The sequence below is a fragment of the Brassica napus genome, chromosome C5 (genome assembly GCF_020379485.1).
Source record: "Brassica napus cultivar Da-Ae chromosome C5, Da-Ae, whole genome shotgun sequence".
NCBI classification, from domain to species: domain Eukaryota; kingdom Viridiplantae; phylum Streptophyta; class Magnoliopsida; order Brassicales; family Brassicaceae; genus Brassica; species Brassica napus.
The window spans coordinates 11,819,347-11,834,756 of record NC_063448.1 but is presented as its reverse complement, the minus strand read 5'-3'; the positions used below and the strand labels follow the sequence as shown (position 1 = coordinate 11,834,756).

The 15,410-nt window shown below is 40.1% G+C and overlaps 4 protein-coding genes across 7 annotated transcripts; 2 read left to right on the top strand and 2 right to left on the bottom strand.

Moving 5' to 3' along the window:
• LOC106347265 lies at nucleotides 1-3,636 on the bottom strand. Its single transcript, XM_013786780.3, has 6 exons — nucleotides 2,341-3,636; nucleotides 2,008-2,260; nucleotides 1,670-1,909; nucleotides 1,104-1,579; nucleotides 920-1,025; nucleotides 1-803 (listed from the first exon to the last, which is right to left on the bottom strand). Exons 1-4 carry the CDS (start codon nucleotides 2,424-2,426, stop codon nucleotides 1,241-1,243), a joined length of 918 nt encoding a protein of 305 aa, XP_013642234.3. The 5' UTR covers nucleotides 2,427-3,636; the 3' UTR covers nucleotides 1-803; nucleotides 920-1,025; nucleotides 1,104-1,240.
• Nucleotides 3,637-6,383: 2,747 nt separating this feature from the next.
• LOC111198032 (cyclin-B2-3-like) lies at nucleotides 6,384-14,313 on the top strand. 4 transcript variants are annotated; one of them, XM_048756733.1, is made up of 10 exons: nucleotides 6,484-6,764; nucleotides 6,867-6,914; nucleotides 7,009-7,045; nucleotides 7,144-7,302; nucleotides 7,376-7,510; nucleotides 7,622-7,699; nucleotides 13,060-13,219; nucleotides 13,316-13,414; nucleotides 13,493-13,759; nucleotides 13,853-14,313. In XM_048756733.1, exons 1-6 carry the CDS (start codon nucleotides 6,631-6,633, stop codon nucleotides 7,628-7,630), a joined length of 522 nt encoding a protein of 173 aa, XP_048612690.1. In that variant the 5' UTR covers nucleotides 6,484-6,630; the 3' UTR covers nucleotides 7,631-7,699; nucleotides 13,060-13,219; nucleotides 13,316-13,414; nucleotides 13,493-13,759; nucleotides 13,853-14,313. The 4 variants fall into 4 exon arrangements, with proteins under 4 accessions (XP_022567571.1, XP_048612690.1, XP_048612689.1 ...); XM_048756732.1 differs by having other exon boundaries at nucleotides 12,942-13,219; XM_022711850.2 differs by lacking the exon at nucleotides 13,060-13,219 and having other exon boundaries at nucleotides 6,384-6,764; nucleotides 7,013-7,045; nucleotides 7,144-7,216.
• Nucleotides 9,310-12,510, bottom strand: LOC111211009. Its single transcript, XM_022711844.1, has 3 exons — nucleotides 12,382-12,510; nucleotides 10,309-12,314; nucleotides 9,310-10,195 (listed from the first exon to the last, which is right to left on the bottom strand). Exons 1-3 carry the CDS (start codon nucleotides 12,508-12,510, stop codon nucleotides 9,310-9,312), a joined length of 3,021 nt encoding a protein of 1,006 aa, XP_022567565.1.
• LOC106350058 (cyclin-B2-3) lies at nucleotides 12,934-13,985 on the top strand. Its single transcript, XM_048757218.1, has 5 exons — nucleotides 12,934-13,007; nucleotides 13,087-13,219; nucleotides 13,316-13,414; nucleotides 13,493-13,596; nucleotides 13,853-13,985. Exons 1-5 carry the CDS (start codon nucleotides 12,934-12,936, stop codon nucleotides 13,983-13,985), a joined length of 543 nt encoding a protein of 180 aa, XP_048613175.1.
• Nucleotides 14,314-15,410: the final 1,097 nt, after the last annotated feature.

The following is a 15,410-nucleotide window of genomic DNA, read 5'->3' as shown; positions in this document are numbered from 1 at the left end:
TTTGATCCTTGTAAAAACAGTATGTACTAGCAGCAATGTCAAGCTATTAAACATGGTAACATGAAGCCACTTAACGTAAATAAAGAAACAAAATTGAAAAACTGTAGGAAATTAAACTAAATAAAAGTTGCAAACTGTAGCTGCAAAACAAAGTTGAAACACTAACAATCAGTAATCTGAGGTTCTCCAACGGCATCATAAATCTCAGCAGCAAGCTTCCGTCGAACGTCTTGAATGATCTCATCACTTAACCCTTCAAATGTACAACCAAGCGCCAAACACTCAATGAACTTTATGGTATAGACACCACAGTCTCCAGGGTTGTCATTACGTGGAACGCTTTTCAACCTTCATACAGTGAACTGTCTACCACTCTTCGTCCAAACAGTAGTAGGGACCATAGCATTCAGGATTGCTGGAATCATCTTCGCAAACGGCCTACAGCTGTTCCGTATTTCGTTATCATCTAACACAGTCAGAATGCTGTCATAAACAGTGACTGTCATGTTCTTCAAGTCTATGTCCAAAGCAACCCAGTGAGTGTTGTGTACAAAATGACATGCGTAGAGATGGTCAATATCGTGAAACCACTTTTTGTTCGTGACTCGATCAGCTGGATGCGTACCGTTGAAGATTCGCTTATATGTATCTGTCACTTTCCAGGTTTTTGGGTTGAACTGTTTGAAATCTTCAACAATTTTGATGACGACCCACTGATCCAAAAATGCAAGGCGCTGAGAATGGTATAGTGAATGATCAGAAAGTGATCTCATATAGAACATCTTCATGGCAGACCACATATGCTGGAAAAAAAACAGAAAGTGAAACATATGTTAGCAAGCATACTCACGCAACAAGCACACTCAGTAAATGGATACTAAACGAATCCTAACTAGAGAGTAAGGGAAAGAGGAGTTACCATGTTAGTCAACCAGCCATAATTATGAGAAGACCACTGATTTCTTGGAGTTATAATCACTCTATAGAATTCAGTACTAGAAGTGAAGCTTTTGTCCAAATCATTCCTGACAAAATACATGAATTAGAACACGTAATACATAAGACAATATTAATTATAATATAAGAAAACTTGGAAGGCATACTCTTTATCCAGTAGGAAATGCAGTAACTTCCTCATTTTCTCATCATCAACAGCAGAAAACGGATCATATGCCGAGACGGACGGTGTTACACTTGTGATGATGCGCTTCACAATAAAATTTCCTACGAACGGAAATAGCTACGACGATGCTAGCTTTGTTTGGCGCTTGTGCTGGGGTGAGGAAGGTGTGGGAGATGTAGACTTGTTCAACTTTCTAGCAAAGTCTACAAAGCCATCTAAACAATCACCGAGTTCTTTGGACTTCTCACGCTGCACTGGATCAGACCACATGTCTTCCCCTAATGTGTTGTCAAGTAAGTGTGGCTCTTTAATTTTGTTTTTCAACTTCTTCTCAGCCATTTTTTTCTTATCATCAACCACGTTGCCACTTTTTTTGCTTGCATTCCTCGGTTTCTTGACAACACGTTGAGTGGGTAATCCATCATGCGATGTGGAATTAACCTCTACCATCCAAGACTACCAAACAAAATATTAAAGTCAAAAACCAGAGAAACAATCAAATGAAACTGAAGTGACATATTCTTAATGGGCAAAGATAAAACTTACCATTTCCTTGCTATTCACTTCAGCATTTTCATTAGCAATGGAATTTGCATCTTCTTTTCTATCATCAGCACAATCTTTTTCTTTCATCTTTTGAAGCTCCTTCTCCATTGTTGCCAGCTTCTCGTTCATAGGAGCAATAATAGCACAAACCTTAGCTTCGATCAATGTATCCATTTTATCAACTTTTCCTGACAATGTCTCCAACAAAGTGTAAAGCCGGCTCACATGAATGTCTTCCTTCTACATTAAATTAAAAAAAATATTCCTTAAAATAAAATTATACAGTAAGCCGTATTGCATTTTACTAAAAACAAATTAGTAGAAGTATTATAATTCACCTTTGAACCATTACTCTCTTCCTCAACCTCAACAGTATTTGTATCATTACCCTTTCTCTTTTTACAACTCTCAACACTTGTTGCAGGGCGCTTTATATTGGTGGTAGCTGGCGGTTCTTCAGTTACATCCCAAAATCTATTAATTACACAATCATGAGTGATGTATTCGTTTACATCAGGATCATCCATTTCATCACTCCACTTTGGCGTAAACAGTCCGTCTGGCTGTGTAAAAAAAATGCCTAACACGCACCTATAAAAGAAACGACATTAGTTATTCAAGTTATTAATTAAAATGACTAACATAGAAAACACAAATGAAGAAAACAATACCTTAGCTTCATGATGTTTTTTCTCTTCTCTAATGAAGTCCTCAAACTTGAAGCGTCGGGAGCCACTCCATGAAAGAAGAGGCACATTTTCACCAACAATTTTGTTCACGTAAAGCTCTCCTATGCCAGTAACCGACTCATATGCCCATATTTGCAAGATAAAAATGAACCCTTCAATGGTATAAGATTCTTTTGCGGTGTAGTCGGCACACTTTACGGAATGTACCAAAGTCTGACAAGCTGCACGACCCCACGGATATCTCTGGAAAGCTGCAAAATCAAGAACTCTCTTCGCACACTGCAATGGAAGTCGACGGGTGGGAGCTATTCCATAGACGGCAAGATGAAGAACACAAAGCAATCCAACCATTGTCCTCTTCTCAACACTCCAATCTTTGCATCTTTCCAAAACACACCGCAACTCAACCAAATTGGGACCAACAGCTGTGGAAACCCCCATCTCTGTCCAAAACTCTCTATGATCAACATCAAAATTCTCCTCATTTTGAAAAAGATCACAGTTCATCCCACTGATCATTCCAAATTCTATCAAAGAGAGACGGATGGGAAGACAGTCAATCAACGACCACAACTCATAATTCTTCTTAACTCGCAGCTGATGCGTTAATAGGTGATGGACAAGCTTAGCACACCATATGAATTTGAGCTCATAAAACCAAGGAAATACACCAACTGCAGAATTCTTTACTGCATCCCATGCATCAATTCCCACTCCAACTTTAACCATCTGAAAATTTGACAAATAGCTATAATAGCACATACTTTTCTGTTGACTAGGAGCTTTGTTTTTTTTATAGAGTAGATGTGGATAGCTTTTTTTGGCTAGGAGATGCCATATCTATCAAAGAGAAAAAAACAATTAGCATGAAATCAAGAATATTAGTCTTACAAACTCTAGTATATTCATAGAGCAAACAAGAAATCAGTTTGTAATTTTGGTGGAGAATACGACGGATCTCAAGGGTGCAGCAACGGAGGTTCGAGAGCGGATTAAACAAGAAACGAAATCGAGCCTTAATGTCGGAGTAAGGTCGATTAAGTTGCGGGTGAATCGAAACTCCCCTCCACGACGAACTCGATCTTAGCCGGCAACGCGAATCAATTAGCAACGGGCCGGAATCCTAGATTTTTGGTTTTGGGGATTTTTGTTCTTTGTCGACACACGACGAAAGAAGAAATAAAATTATGTTTTAACCTAATTAAAATGTTTCTTTATGAATTAATGTTTTTGCAATATATGAATAGAATTACTAAAATTAATAAGGGCGTTATTTTAAAAATCAACTCTAGGGGTTATTCAGTCTTTATATACATGTTCTAACATGTGTTTACGGCTTGGAGTTAGTCTAGTAATTAGTCAAAAAATAAGAGTCAAAAAATAAGAGTTAGTCTGGATAATTTTCTCTATTATTTATCGAAGTATTTTATAACTTATAAACTTTATTATATTAATTAGCCATTAAAATAGATTTAAAAAAGTTAGTCATCGCTTGCTATAACATGGAAGGTAAGACAGAAATAAATAAATATAGAAATGAAGATCTGAAATTTTACTAAGTCCCAACTCGCTAAACAAATGCCTCCGCTCGGTGATAAGCAAATAGAGCCTGGTGGTGCATAAGTCATAAGACAAGTTCTGAATCTTTGTGCACATATACCTCGACTCGGTTATATAAGCTTATCAATATTAGGTCCCATATCGTTATACGAATGTCTCGGTTCATTTATAAGCTAATAAATGAGAAAATACTAGTTTGTGGTGCATGATTCGTCCCGAAATACTAGACAAATGCCAGACTCGATTTGATTATATAAATCGTTAAGGTATGGTGTTTGGTGCATGATACTAAGTTTTGAATTACTAAACAATAAACTATTAAGAGAGGTTGGTGGTGCATGATACTATTCGACTCTTAGACCATCTCCAACCTATCCCTATTTTTATCTCTATATTTTCCTCTAAAATAAAGAATATATATTATAGAGGTGAATTTGCTCCGATATATGCCTTTATAATAGAGTTTCTCTATTTACAGAGAAAAATAAAGAGATTTGCTATTTTCACCTCTAAATATAAAGGAAAAAAGTGACATTCCTCTAAATTTTCTTCTAAAATAGAGAAACTCTATTATATAATCATACATTGGAACAAATTCACCTCTATAATAGAGATCTCTATTTTAGAGAAAAAATATAAAAGCATACATTGGAGATGCTCTTAGAAAACTGTACAATGAAGGCTATACAAATGTGGCAGCTCTGTAAACTTTAAAATGGGAAAATAATGGCTGGTGGTGTATGATGTCTAGTCTGGAAAAAAGTAGTCTAAGCTGATTAAAAGTTGTGTACATCTACGCACAACTATTTGAATTAAAGTAGTTCTTAACGCTTGCTTTTCTTTCTGAGGCGCCTTTCAAGACAAACGTTCTCCGACGTCGGTGGAGCAGGAGTTCACCGTCGTCGCCTCCGCTCCATCTTCCACATGTCTTCTCTCGTTCCAAGTCAAAGCTTCCATTATGTTTCTTGTTTCACCGTTTCTCAATCATTATTGGATCTAGGGTCGTCAACATTAACCGTTTCACCTCTCTCCGCCACGACCCGAAGAAGGAAGGGCTCTCCGAGCTTCACCTTGCAACTACCTCTACTTGGGCAAGTGGCGCATCGTTTCACTGCTTTCCCTTCTCTGAGTTCGAACTTCACTTGAGCCCCAGATCTGTGAGAACTTCCATGGAATGTTCCGGATCTGAACTACTTTTGAAGAAAGCTCAAAGCTCAGTCATGTTGTGTGTCTCAGGTCGCCGCAGTCAATCATCTTCGCTTTGTAAACGGGGCTCCGTTTCCTTGCTCGGCGGCTGCTTAACCCCCATCTGCAAGACCATCACGATCTCCTCTCCTCCACCTTGTGCCACAGACCGTTATCCCGGCGACGAACCGGAGAAGCTCCTCCGCGTGCATCTTTCCCATCAAGCTCAAATCCAGTGAGGCTGCATACGTCAGCCCTAACCTTTCTTCTACATGGACCAGGCCCAAGTTGTTTTCAAGAAGTATCAGTCCAATTTCTATTTCTCAAAGTATTAATTTTATTGAGAGGACCAGGCCCATGAATTGCTTTGCGGCCTTCGTTTTATTTATATCAATGATCTCCGGTGGGTTCACCGATGCTTTGGTCCGATCTAGAGTGCATATAACGCCATATATGTATGTTCTAAAGAGATTTTCATCCTCGTGGTTGCCGGTGGGTTCATCAGCACCATCATCAAAAACCTTTCTCATGAGAAGTGTCACCTCTCCTGCAATAAAGCAGATGAAATTGCCAAAATCCCTAACCGTTTTGTCATCTTGTGGAGCGGTCTGTACGCGACCTGAAGATGCAACGGGTTTCATTTCGACGATATTCCAAGGTGTGGATTGGCTATCAACGTCACGATTTAATGTGACTATGTTTCAACTTTCCGGCGGTGCCGTGAAATTTACCTTGACGCATTCGAGTTGTTTTCTGAATTCGTTGTCGATTTATTCTAGAGGTTTCTCTACATCTATCAGTTATGTCGTATTGTCTTATTGTTTTTCTTCTAGTGCTAAGATTGTCTCTTCTTCAAAGTGTAATCCAGAGTTTTAAGTATTAGTTAAAGTTGTGTTTAAAAAAAAAAACTGATTAAAAGTTTTGAAGTGAGAAATTAATGGGTGCATGGTAGTGCGTGATAATTGAAAACAAATGATGTCCCTTGTCTATACAAATGCCTCGACATGGTTAAAACTCCATAAGTCAACTAAAGCTCCTTAGAAAACTCATGAATGAGAAAGGGGTGGATGGTTTGTGCACAAAAATTGGAAAAAGATGTCTTACTAGTGGTGCTTAGAGTCATATTAAGCTCATCGGATCGAAAACTTTGAAATGGTAACGAGGTGTGGTGCATGTTACACGGAAAATATGTTTATACAGATGCATTGAGTTAGATTAAACTATATAGTATGCATTGTATGCCAATAAAATGAAGTTACAGCACTATTTCAAAAATAAGACCAGAAGCAAATGATTGATGTTATTTTTTCTTGGGTTTTCGTCGTCATATGGGATTAGGGCTTGTTCTTGATCAGGACTAGGTAAACCGGGTCTTAATGGTTTGATGGTCAAACTCAAAAGTCAAGATTTTTCCTTTTTTCTTCTCATTTTTTTTTAAAAAAACTCAGCTTTTACTAAGTTAGGTATGTGTTGATTCTGGGTTTGATTTAGTTCTCCAATGAAAAGCCTCCGCAGATAACAAAGAAAATGGGCACATCAGCAGGCGGAGGAGGAAAGATCATGCCGACACGGAGAGCACTCAGCGCCATTAACAAGAACATCACTGAACCTCCCCCGTCTTACCCTTATGCTCTCAACAACAAGAGATCACTTTCTTCTGAGTAAGTATGAATCTTCAGATTCAAAGATTAGTTTTTTTTTCTTCTCTCCTCTTCATTTGATTAGATCCTTTAAAAAATCCAATATTTGATCTGATTTTGCAGAAGGAATGTTATCTGTAACAAACCACCTCTGCGCCGACCAGTTACTAGGTACATTAGATCTTTCACTCTTGTCTACTTTAATTGTCTCACATTTGTCTTGTTAATTAACGAGTTCTTACCACTCTCTGAACCATTGGTTCAGGAAGTTTGCTGATAATAAGCCACAAATCCAGGAAGAGGTACTCACTCTATAGTGACACTGTTTAACATGTGTTTCGCTTACAACAGTGACGACCATAAACCAGTTTTTTAAATTTCTTTCTCTTTTAAATCTAAGGAAACTAAGAAATCAAACTCAGCTCCAAGTGAAGAAGCAGAGAGGGTCGACATCGGTGTGGATAATAATAGTGGTAAGGACAGAGGAGACGACTGTATTGAGCCAATGTTTATACAACACACTGAAACAATGATAGAGGAAACTTACCAGATGGAAAATGTACCATCTTCTTCTAAAACCTTTTGTTTTATGGAAGCTAGTTTACTCACATTGCCTTTGTTTCTTTCAAAAGGAGGAGGAGATTAAAGTGGAAGATGCAGATAAAGAAGCAGAGCAAGTGGTTTACATTGACGCTTGTGATGAGAAGAATTCTTTAGCCGTAGTTGAATATATCGATGATATATACGACTTTCACAAGAAATCTGAGGTGAGTCTGATTTTCTTTTGCAACACAAAACTTTGCTGTTCTTTAACATCATTGGGCTTCAAAGTTTCAAGATCTTGAGTTTATGTTGGATCCGTTCTTATGATTCTGCAGGAACTTTGATAGAGAGCGGAAGCTATAGGTTTCGAAGATCAAGGGTTTGATCTTAAAACCGGTTACTTGTGTTCGAAGGTAACTCAAAAACAAGATTGATAGAACGCGAATACTCTTCGCAGTGCCTTTTGCAAAGCTCTTTAAAATCAAAACCTTATAATTCTTATTATCAAATCGTCCTTCTAGGTATTGAATACAATCCCTATTTATACTATCCAGAAAATCATAAGCAACATAATAAAGGAAAATCCTTAACCTAATAGTAATTTGAACAAAAAGGAAACAAAAGCCCAAATCGAAAAAGGAAACAGAAGGTATAACGTCGGTTAGGTAGGAACCGACGTAACCGTTGGTTGAGCTGCATCAGGTCCCGCCGGGTTGGAAGGATTCGCCCACGAATCTGCGCCGGTATCTTCCGCATAATAAGGGGAAAGATGCTTGACATTAAAGACATCAGAGGTACGAAGATGAGACGGTAGACGAACACAGTATGCGTTGGGGTTGATGCGTTCAACAACCTCGACAGGGCCGATCTTGCGAGACTTGAGTTTATTGTACTCGCCTGCTGGAAAACGTTCCTTGGTCAAGACTACCCAAACAAGCGCACCTGGTTCAAAAATGACCTCTCGTCGCTTTTTATCGGCATCGCGTTTGTAACGAGCCGTGGAAGCCGTTAGGTGCTCAAGAGCAAGGCGATGGATGTTCTACACATCCTCCACGAAGTCGACAGCCTCGCCATGTAAGCGTGTCTGATCAGGCAAGGAAGAGAGATCGAGCGGAGCACGAGGGATAACCCCATAAACAACCTGAAACGAACAATATCCCAAGCTCCGATTGAGAGCATGATTATGTGCAAACTCAGCTTGACAAAGCTTATTATCCCAACTCTTTATATTGTCGCCAACCAAGCATCGAAGAAGATTTCCAAGAGAACGATTAGTGACTTCGGTTTGGCCATCGGTTTGTGGGTGATACGCCGAACTCATATCGAGACTAGTACCGAGAAGCTTCCATAGGGAACGCCAAAAATGCCCTAGAAACCGTGTGTCCCTGTCGGATATTATAGAAAGAGGAAGGCCGTGAAGTTTGTAAATCTCCCGAAAGAATAGGACAGCAATATTCACTGCATCAGACGTCTTCTTGCAGGGGACAAAACGTGCCATCTTGGAAAAACGGTCGACGACGACGAATATGGAATCATTCCCTCTTTGAGTGCGAGGTAACCCAAGGACAAAATCCATGCTTATCGACGTCCATGGCTACGTGGGGAGAGGCAGGGGCAGATATAAACCTGCATTTGAGGCTTTGCCTTTGGCTAATTGGCAAACGTGACACCGTTGTACAAAACGCTCCACATCCCTGTGCATAGAAGGCCAAAAATACGAAGAAGAAGCGAGGTGCAAGGTACGATCCCGACCAACATGTCCTTCGTTGTGAAGTTCTTGAATTATCTTCAAGCGTAAACTACTCTCGGGAATGCACAAACGCAGTCCCTTGAATAAGAAGCCATCGTGCAGAGTAAAGTCTTTAGAAACGCCATTAGTGGCTTCCTCCAACACGTGTGCAAAGTATACGTCTGTCGGATATAACTCAACCAAAGATGAAAATCCCGTAACAGATGTTTGCATCGTCGTGAGCACACTGTGACGTCGGCTAAGAGCATCCGCTACACGATTTGTCTTGCCCGACTAGTGACGAATTGAAAACCCGAACTGCTGGAGGTAGGCGATCCAGGACGCATGGCGGGCAGAGACTTTAGCTTGGCTATCCAGGTGACGTAAGGCGTCATGGTCTGTAAAGAGTATAAATTTGCGGTGCACTAAATAATGTCGCCAATGTTTTATAGCATGGACGATCGCGTAGAATTCCACGTCGTAAGTACTATATCTGGAGCGAGCACCAGCCAGTTTTTCGCTAAAATAGGCTATAGGGCGACCCCGTTGACTGAGAACAGCCCCAATGCCTAGTTTAGACGCATCACTATGCAACTCAAAGGTCTCGGTGAAGTCTGGTAGTACAAGAATAGGCGCGGTCGTCAGCTTCGTTTTAATGAGTTCGAAAGCTTTGGTTGCCTCCGGTGACCATTGAAGCTTGCCTTCTTTCATACAAGTAGTTATAGGTGCCATAATGGTACTAAAGTGATCCACGAACCGCCGATAAAAGGACGCCAGACCATGGAAACTTCGAACCTCCGAGACGGTCATAGGGACTGGCCAAGACCTCACGGTTTCGACCTTGGATTGGTCCATTGATAATCCTTTACCAGATACGACGTATCCCAAGAATAACACCTCAGGAACACCGAACTCGCATTTTTGTTTTGCTGCGAATAGTTGATCACGCCGAAGCACATATAAGACGTCACGGATATGGGAAATATGTTCTTCCATGGAGGAGCTAAAAATCAGAATGTCTTCGAAGTAGACGACAACGAATTTCCCAATGAATGGTCGTAATGATTGGTTCATGATACGCATGAAAGTACTTGGTGCGTTAGACAATCCGAAAGGCATGACGAGCCATTCGAACAATCCTTCACGGGTCTTAAATGCTGTTTTCCATTCATCTCCTGGCCTGATCCGTATTTGATGATAGCCGCTTTTAAGATCAATTTTTGAAAAGATTGAAGCTGCTCCGATTTGGTCCAGAAGATCATCGAGCCGTGGGATCGGGAAACGGTAACGTACAGTGATTTTGTTGATGGCTCGACTATCAACACACGTACACCAAGACCCATCTTTTTTGGAATGAGAAGGGCGGGAACCGCGCACGGAGATAAGCTCTCGCGAATGTGACCCTTTCGAAGCAATTCCTCCACTTGGCGGCGTAGTTCTTCGTGTTCGTCAGGACTCATTCTGTAGTGAGGACGGTTTGGTAGTGTTGCTCCTGGAACTAGATCGATATGGTGTTGAATGTCCCGTAATGGTGGTAAGGAACTAGGCAGGTCCGTTGGGAAGACATCCAGAAACTCCGTTAATACTGCTGCAATGTCTTTGTGAATTATGGTGGGGGAAGGCGGCGAGATAGACGCGGGGACTAAGGCCAGTGCCAAACCTTCCGTGCTAAGTTCGGATTTGAAAGCTTCATACGAACAGATGAGAGATGGCTTGCTCGGTGTGGATGACGAGGAAGGCGGTGGCAGGGCGGGAATTGGGGAAGGCGGAGGAGAGTCTTTAGATGGAAGGAGTAGGATCTTATGAGTATGCCAAGTGAATTGATAAGTGTTCTCTGCGCCGTAATGGATGATGTCTCGATCAAACTCCCATGGTCTGCCCAACAATAAGTGGCTGATATCCATTGGAGCCACATCACAATATATACGATCCTTATAATGCGGACCGATAGAGAACGTAACAATTGCTCGTTGAGAAATACGGAGGTTCACTTTGTCGTTGAGCCACCCGAGAGTGTAGGGCGCGAGGTGTGCTTCACGAACGAGTCCCAATCTGTCCACTGCATCTTCCGAAATTACATTTTTGCTGCTGCCGGAGTCGATCACAAAACTGCAGACACGGTCGTTGATTGTACAAGTGGAACGAAAGATATTCGTTCGCAGCCACTTTTCATCATGACGACGAGGTGTAAGACAAGTCCTGCGAACTACAAGTAAGTGCCCCGTGTCGCCGGTGGTGCGATGAACATCATCATCGAGCAGGTCAATGTCCTCTTGCGAGTCGTAAACGTCCACTTCGTCAATTGTTTCATCAATTAGTAACCCTCGGCGTGTTGCATGAGGACAAGCTGACTGTCTGTGACTTGTTTCTCCACAAGCATAACATTTAATAGCATTGAGACGTGCTGATCTCCGGAGTTGTTGTTCATCTTGCACCGGTGGTTTTGGTGCGGAATTGGCGGTATCACCAGCTTCCTTCGTTGCCGGCGTACTGCTCCCTGTCTGATCTTGAGAGCGGTTACGATTCGAAGATTGCGGCCAGCTAGGTGTCCGAGATTGCTGTTCAAACGAAGCTGCGCGGCGGTGTGCTTCACCCACTGTAGTTGGATCGAATTGAGCCATTGAATTTTGTAATTGTTGCCGTAGGCTTCCAATGAAACGAGAAACAAGTTGCACTTGGCTGTCATTAATCTCGTTACGAGTTAACAACAAAGCAAATTCCTCCGCGTACTCATCGACACTACGAGTTCCTTGCCGCAAATTTTGAAGCTTCGTATACATGGTACTCTCGTTATTATGCGGAAGAAACGTTTGACGTAGGTGCTTTGTCAACTTAACCCAAGAATTAATTGGTGTCTTGCCCGTACGTGATCTAGTTGTCTTAAGTTGTTTCCACCAAGTGGCCGCATGGCCGCGGAAACGCATTGCTACTAGGGGTACACGACGGTCGAGCGGAACCTGTTTGAACTCCATGATTTCTTCTACCGATACTAGCCAATCGATTAGTTCGTCGCCGCGGAGACCTCCGTGAAATTCTGGGATATCAACCCGAAAGCTTTTTATCATAGTTGTGTCGTTGCTGGAGATCCTCAAAATACACTTGCCGATGGAGGTCATCTTCATTCTCGGCGTGAAAATTATGTCGTTGGTGCGGATGTTGTTGTTGTTGGTGCTGCGGTGGTGCGCGAGGATGGTGTTGTTGCTGTGGATGGAGTTGTTGTTGGTCTCGAGGTGGACGGTGGTGAGGTGGAGGTGGAAGGTGAAGCGGCTGTTGAGGTTGGCCTTGCGCGACGGGTTGGACTTGAGGATCCAAACGAGCGGTTAAGGCAGTTGTTAAGGCTTCAATGCGAGCTGCTAACGTGCTCACCGTGTCACCTAATTGCTGGATAGAAGCGGTATTTTCCGTCTGCATCCCCACGAGTACGGTTCGTAACTCAGTCCATTCGGACGTGGCTCCATCGATGTCGCCACTTCCGGTTCCCGTCTTCTTTGTCATTGAAAACGCGAATTTCTTCCCGAAACGTTCTGAATCTGATACCAACTGATAGAGAGCGGAAGCTATAGGTTTCGAAGATCAAGGGTTTGATCTTAAAACCGGTTACTTGTGTTCGAAGGTAACTCGAAAACAAGATTGATAGAACGCGAATACTCTTCGCAGTGCCTTTTGCAAAGCTCTTTAAAACCAAAACCTTATAATTCTTATTATCAAATCGTCCTTCTAGGTATTGAATACAATCCCTATTTATACTATCTAGAAAATCATAAGCAACATAATAAAGGAAAATCCTTAACCTAATAGTAATTAGAACAAAAAGGAAACAAAAGCCCAAATCGAAAAAGGAAACAGAAGGTATAACGTCGGTTAGGTAGGAACCGACGTAACCGTTGGTTGAGCTGCATCAAACTTAGTTGTAACTACATGGACAGTCAGCAAGATCTTAATGAGAGGATGAGAGGAATCCTCATTGACTGGTTGATTGATGTGCACGACAAGTTTGAACTGATGGAGGAAACCCTTTTATCTCACAATCAATGTCATCGATAGATTCCTTGCTGTTCATCAAATCGTTAGGAAAAAGCTCCAGCTCGTTGGTGTGACCGCTTTGTTGCTAGCTTGTAAATACGAGGAAGTCTCAGTTCCAGTAGTAGATGATCTCATCTTGATCTCTGATAAAGCTTACACTAGAAGAGAAGTATTGGATATGGTAAAAATATCGTTTTTCTCTTTGATCATTAATCTTCTTACTACAGTGATTTTCAGTTTCAGTTTCAGTTGACCTTATTCTGCCTTCTATTTGCAGGAGAAGCTAATAGCCAACACCTTGCAGTTCAATTTCTCATTGCCTACTCCGTATGTGTTCATGAAAAGGTTTCTCAAAGCTTCCCAATCTGACAAAAAGGTTTGCCCCTTTTGTAGAAAAGCTTGAATTGGGGCATTTATATATCTAAGGCTGTGTGATATGAAATTGTGGTTTCAGGTTGAGGTTTTATCGTTTTTTATCATCGAGCTTTGCCTCGTCGAGTACGAGATGCTGGAGTATACTCCATCTAAGCTAGCAGCCTCGGCAATCTACACTGCTCAGTAATTAGAACAAAAAGGAAACAAAAGCCCAAATCGAAAAAGGAAACAGCTTCTGTAAGCTAGCAGCCTCGGCAATCTACACTGCTCAGTGTACACTTAAAGGTTTTCAGGAATGGGGCAAAACCTGTGAGTTTCACACAGGCTACAAGGAAGAACAGCTTCTGTAAGGGTCACAAGTCATGAACATACATTTGCAATGTCATTTCAAAACCTATAATTCCAATTAGGAAAACCAGCTTTTTGATTTCTTTTCCAGAGCATGTGCAAGAAAGATGGTTGGTTTCCATCACAAGGCAGGAACAGGGAAGCTAACAGGAGTTCACAGGAAGTACAACACATCAAAGTTCTCTTATGCTGCAAGAACCAAACCAGCTGGATTTCTACTTTAATGGAGGAAAAACTATAGCAATAAGATCGAATGACAAAACATAATGAATTTACTCAAGTTTTTTGGAAACAAAAAAGAGTTCAAAAGAAGAAAAACAGCAGCGATCTTTCTTTACTCAAGAGAGAATAAAAAAGATACAATGGTTCTTTTTATATGGTGCTTTATATTCTTTCTACTTGTGAATCAAATCACCTTTAAACTTACACTAGATTTTGATCCGCGCTTTCAAAGCACGGGATTATTTTGTTTACAAAACTTGGTTTATTATAAACTATAATTTATATATAAGTGTATATTTTAAGTTTTATATAATTTTATTTAAATAAGCATTGGCATGTCTCGTATTTGTTTTAGTTTATTTTCAAAAGTTAAAAACTGTAACGGAGTAATACATCATCTGACATGTCTTGCATTGATCAAATTTTGTTTTTATAAAAAAAATTATGATAAATGATAGAGTTGTGCAAAATATCCGGATCCAAAAAACGAATCGGACATGATCCAAAAAATAGTACCAAACCCAAATCAAAATTGATTAATACATGATTGGATATACAATTTTAATATAGGAAGAACCAGATTCAAACCCGACTTGAAACAAATATTTAGGATACACTAAAATGCTCAAAACATATAAAAAATTTCGTCCTCCATCAAAATTTTCAAATAAATCCAATTTTAATTTTACATTATTTAAAGTTATATGTTTTATATTATTTAATTTTTAGATTTTGAGAATTTAAGATATATTTGAACTCGACTCAAGATAGTCGTCATAGAATGAAATCTTTTTTAAATCATTAACTGCAAAGTTACTAACTTTTATTAAGATACGTAGAAGTTTTTCGATTTTAATTGAATTGTAGATAAGATTCTGAAAATATATTTGGTTGATTTGGAAATCACATTTTTGAAAGTTTGACAGTTGCTAAAAATATGGTAAAAATGATATTTTAAGAAAATATTTCGCTTTCGATAAATAACTTTTACCGGTGGAAGGAATGATTTAATTTTGATCATATCATGCATTAAAAAAAAATTATATTTGATTCTAAAATGATTATATAAACTCTAGAGGTGATGAGACTGGAATCATATGATTCATATGCATCGGCGTGAACTCAGTGCAATTTTATATACACATTTTCAAAAAAAAAAATGCAAGAGAGAGAATATACTATATATATATACTAGGATAAGACTCGCGCCTTGCGCGGGATTAAGTTATTATTTTTATTATATTTTGGAGAATGAAACAATAGTTTGGCTTCATTTGGATTACGGGTGTTCAACCCGGATATCAGGTTAGTTTCAGTTCGGTTCGGTTTTTTTCGGTATTTGGTTAGTAAAATATAACTACTATTCTAAATCAATATTTACTTTGACTTTAGTCTTTCACATACTTTTGAAAGATTTCAACTGGACG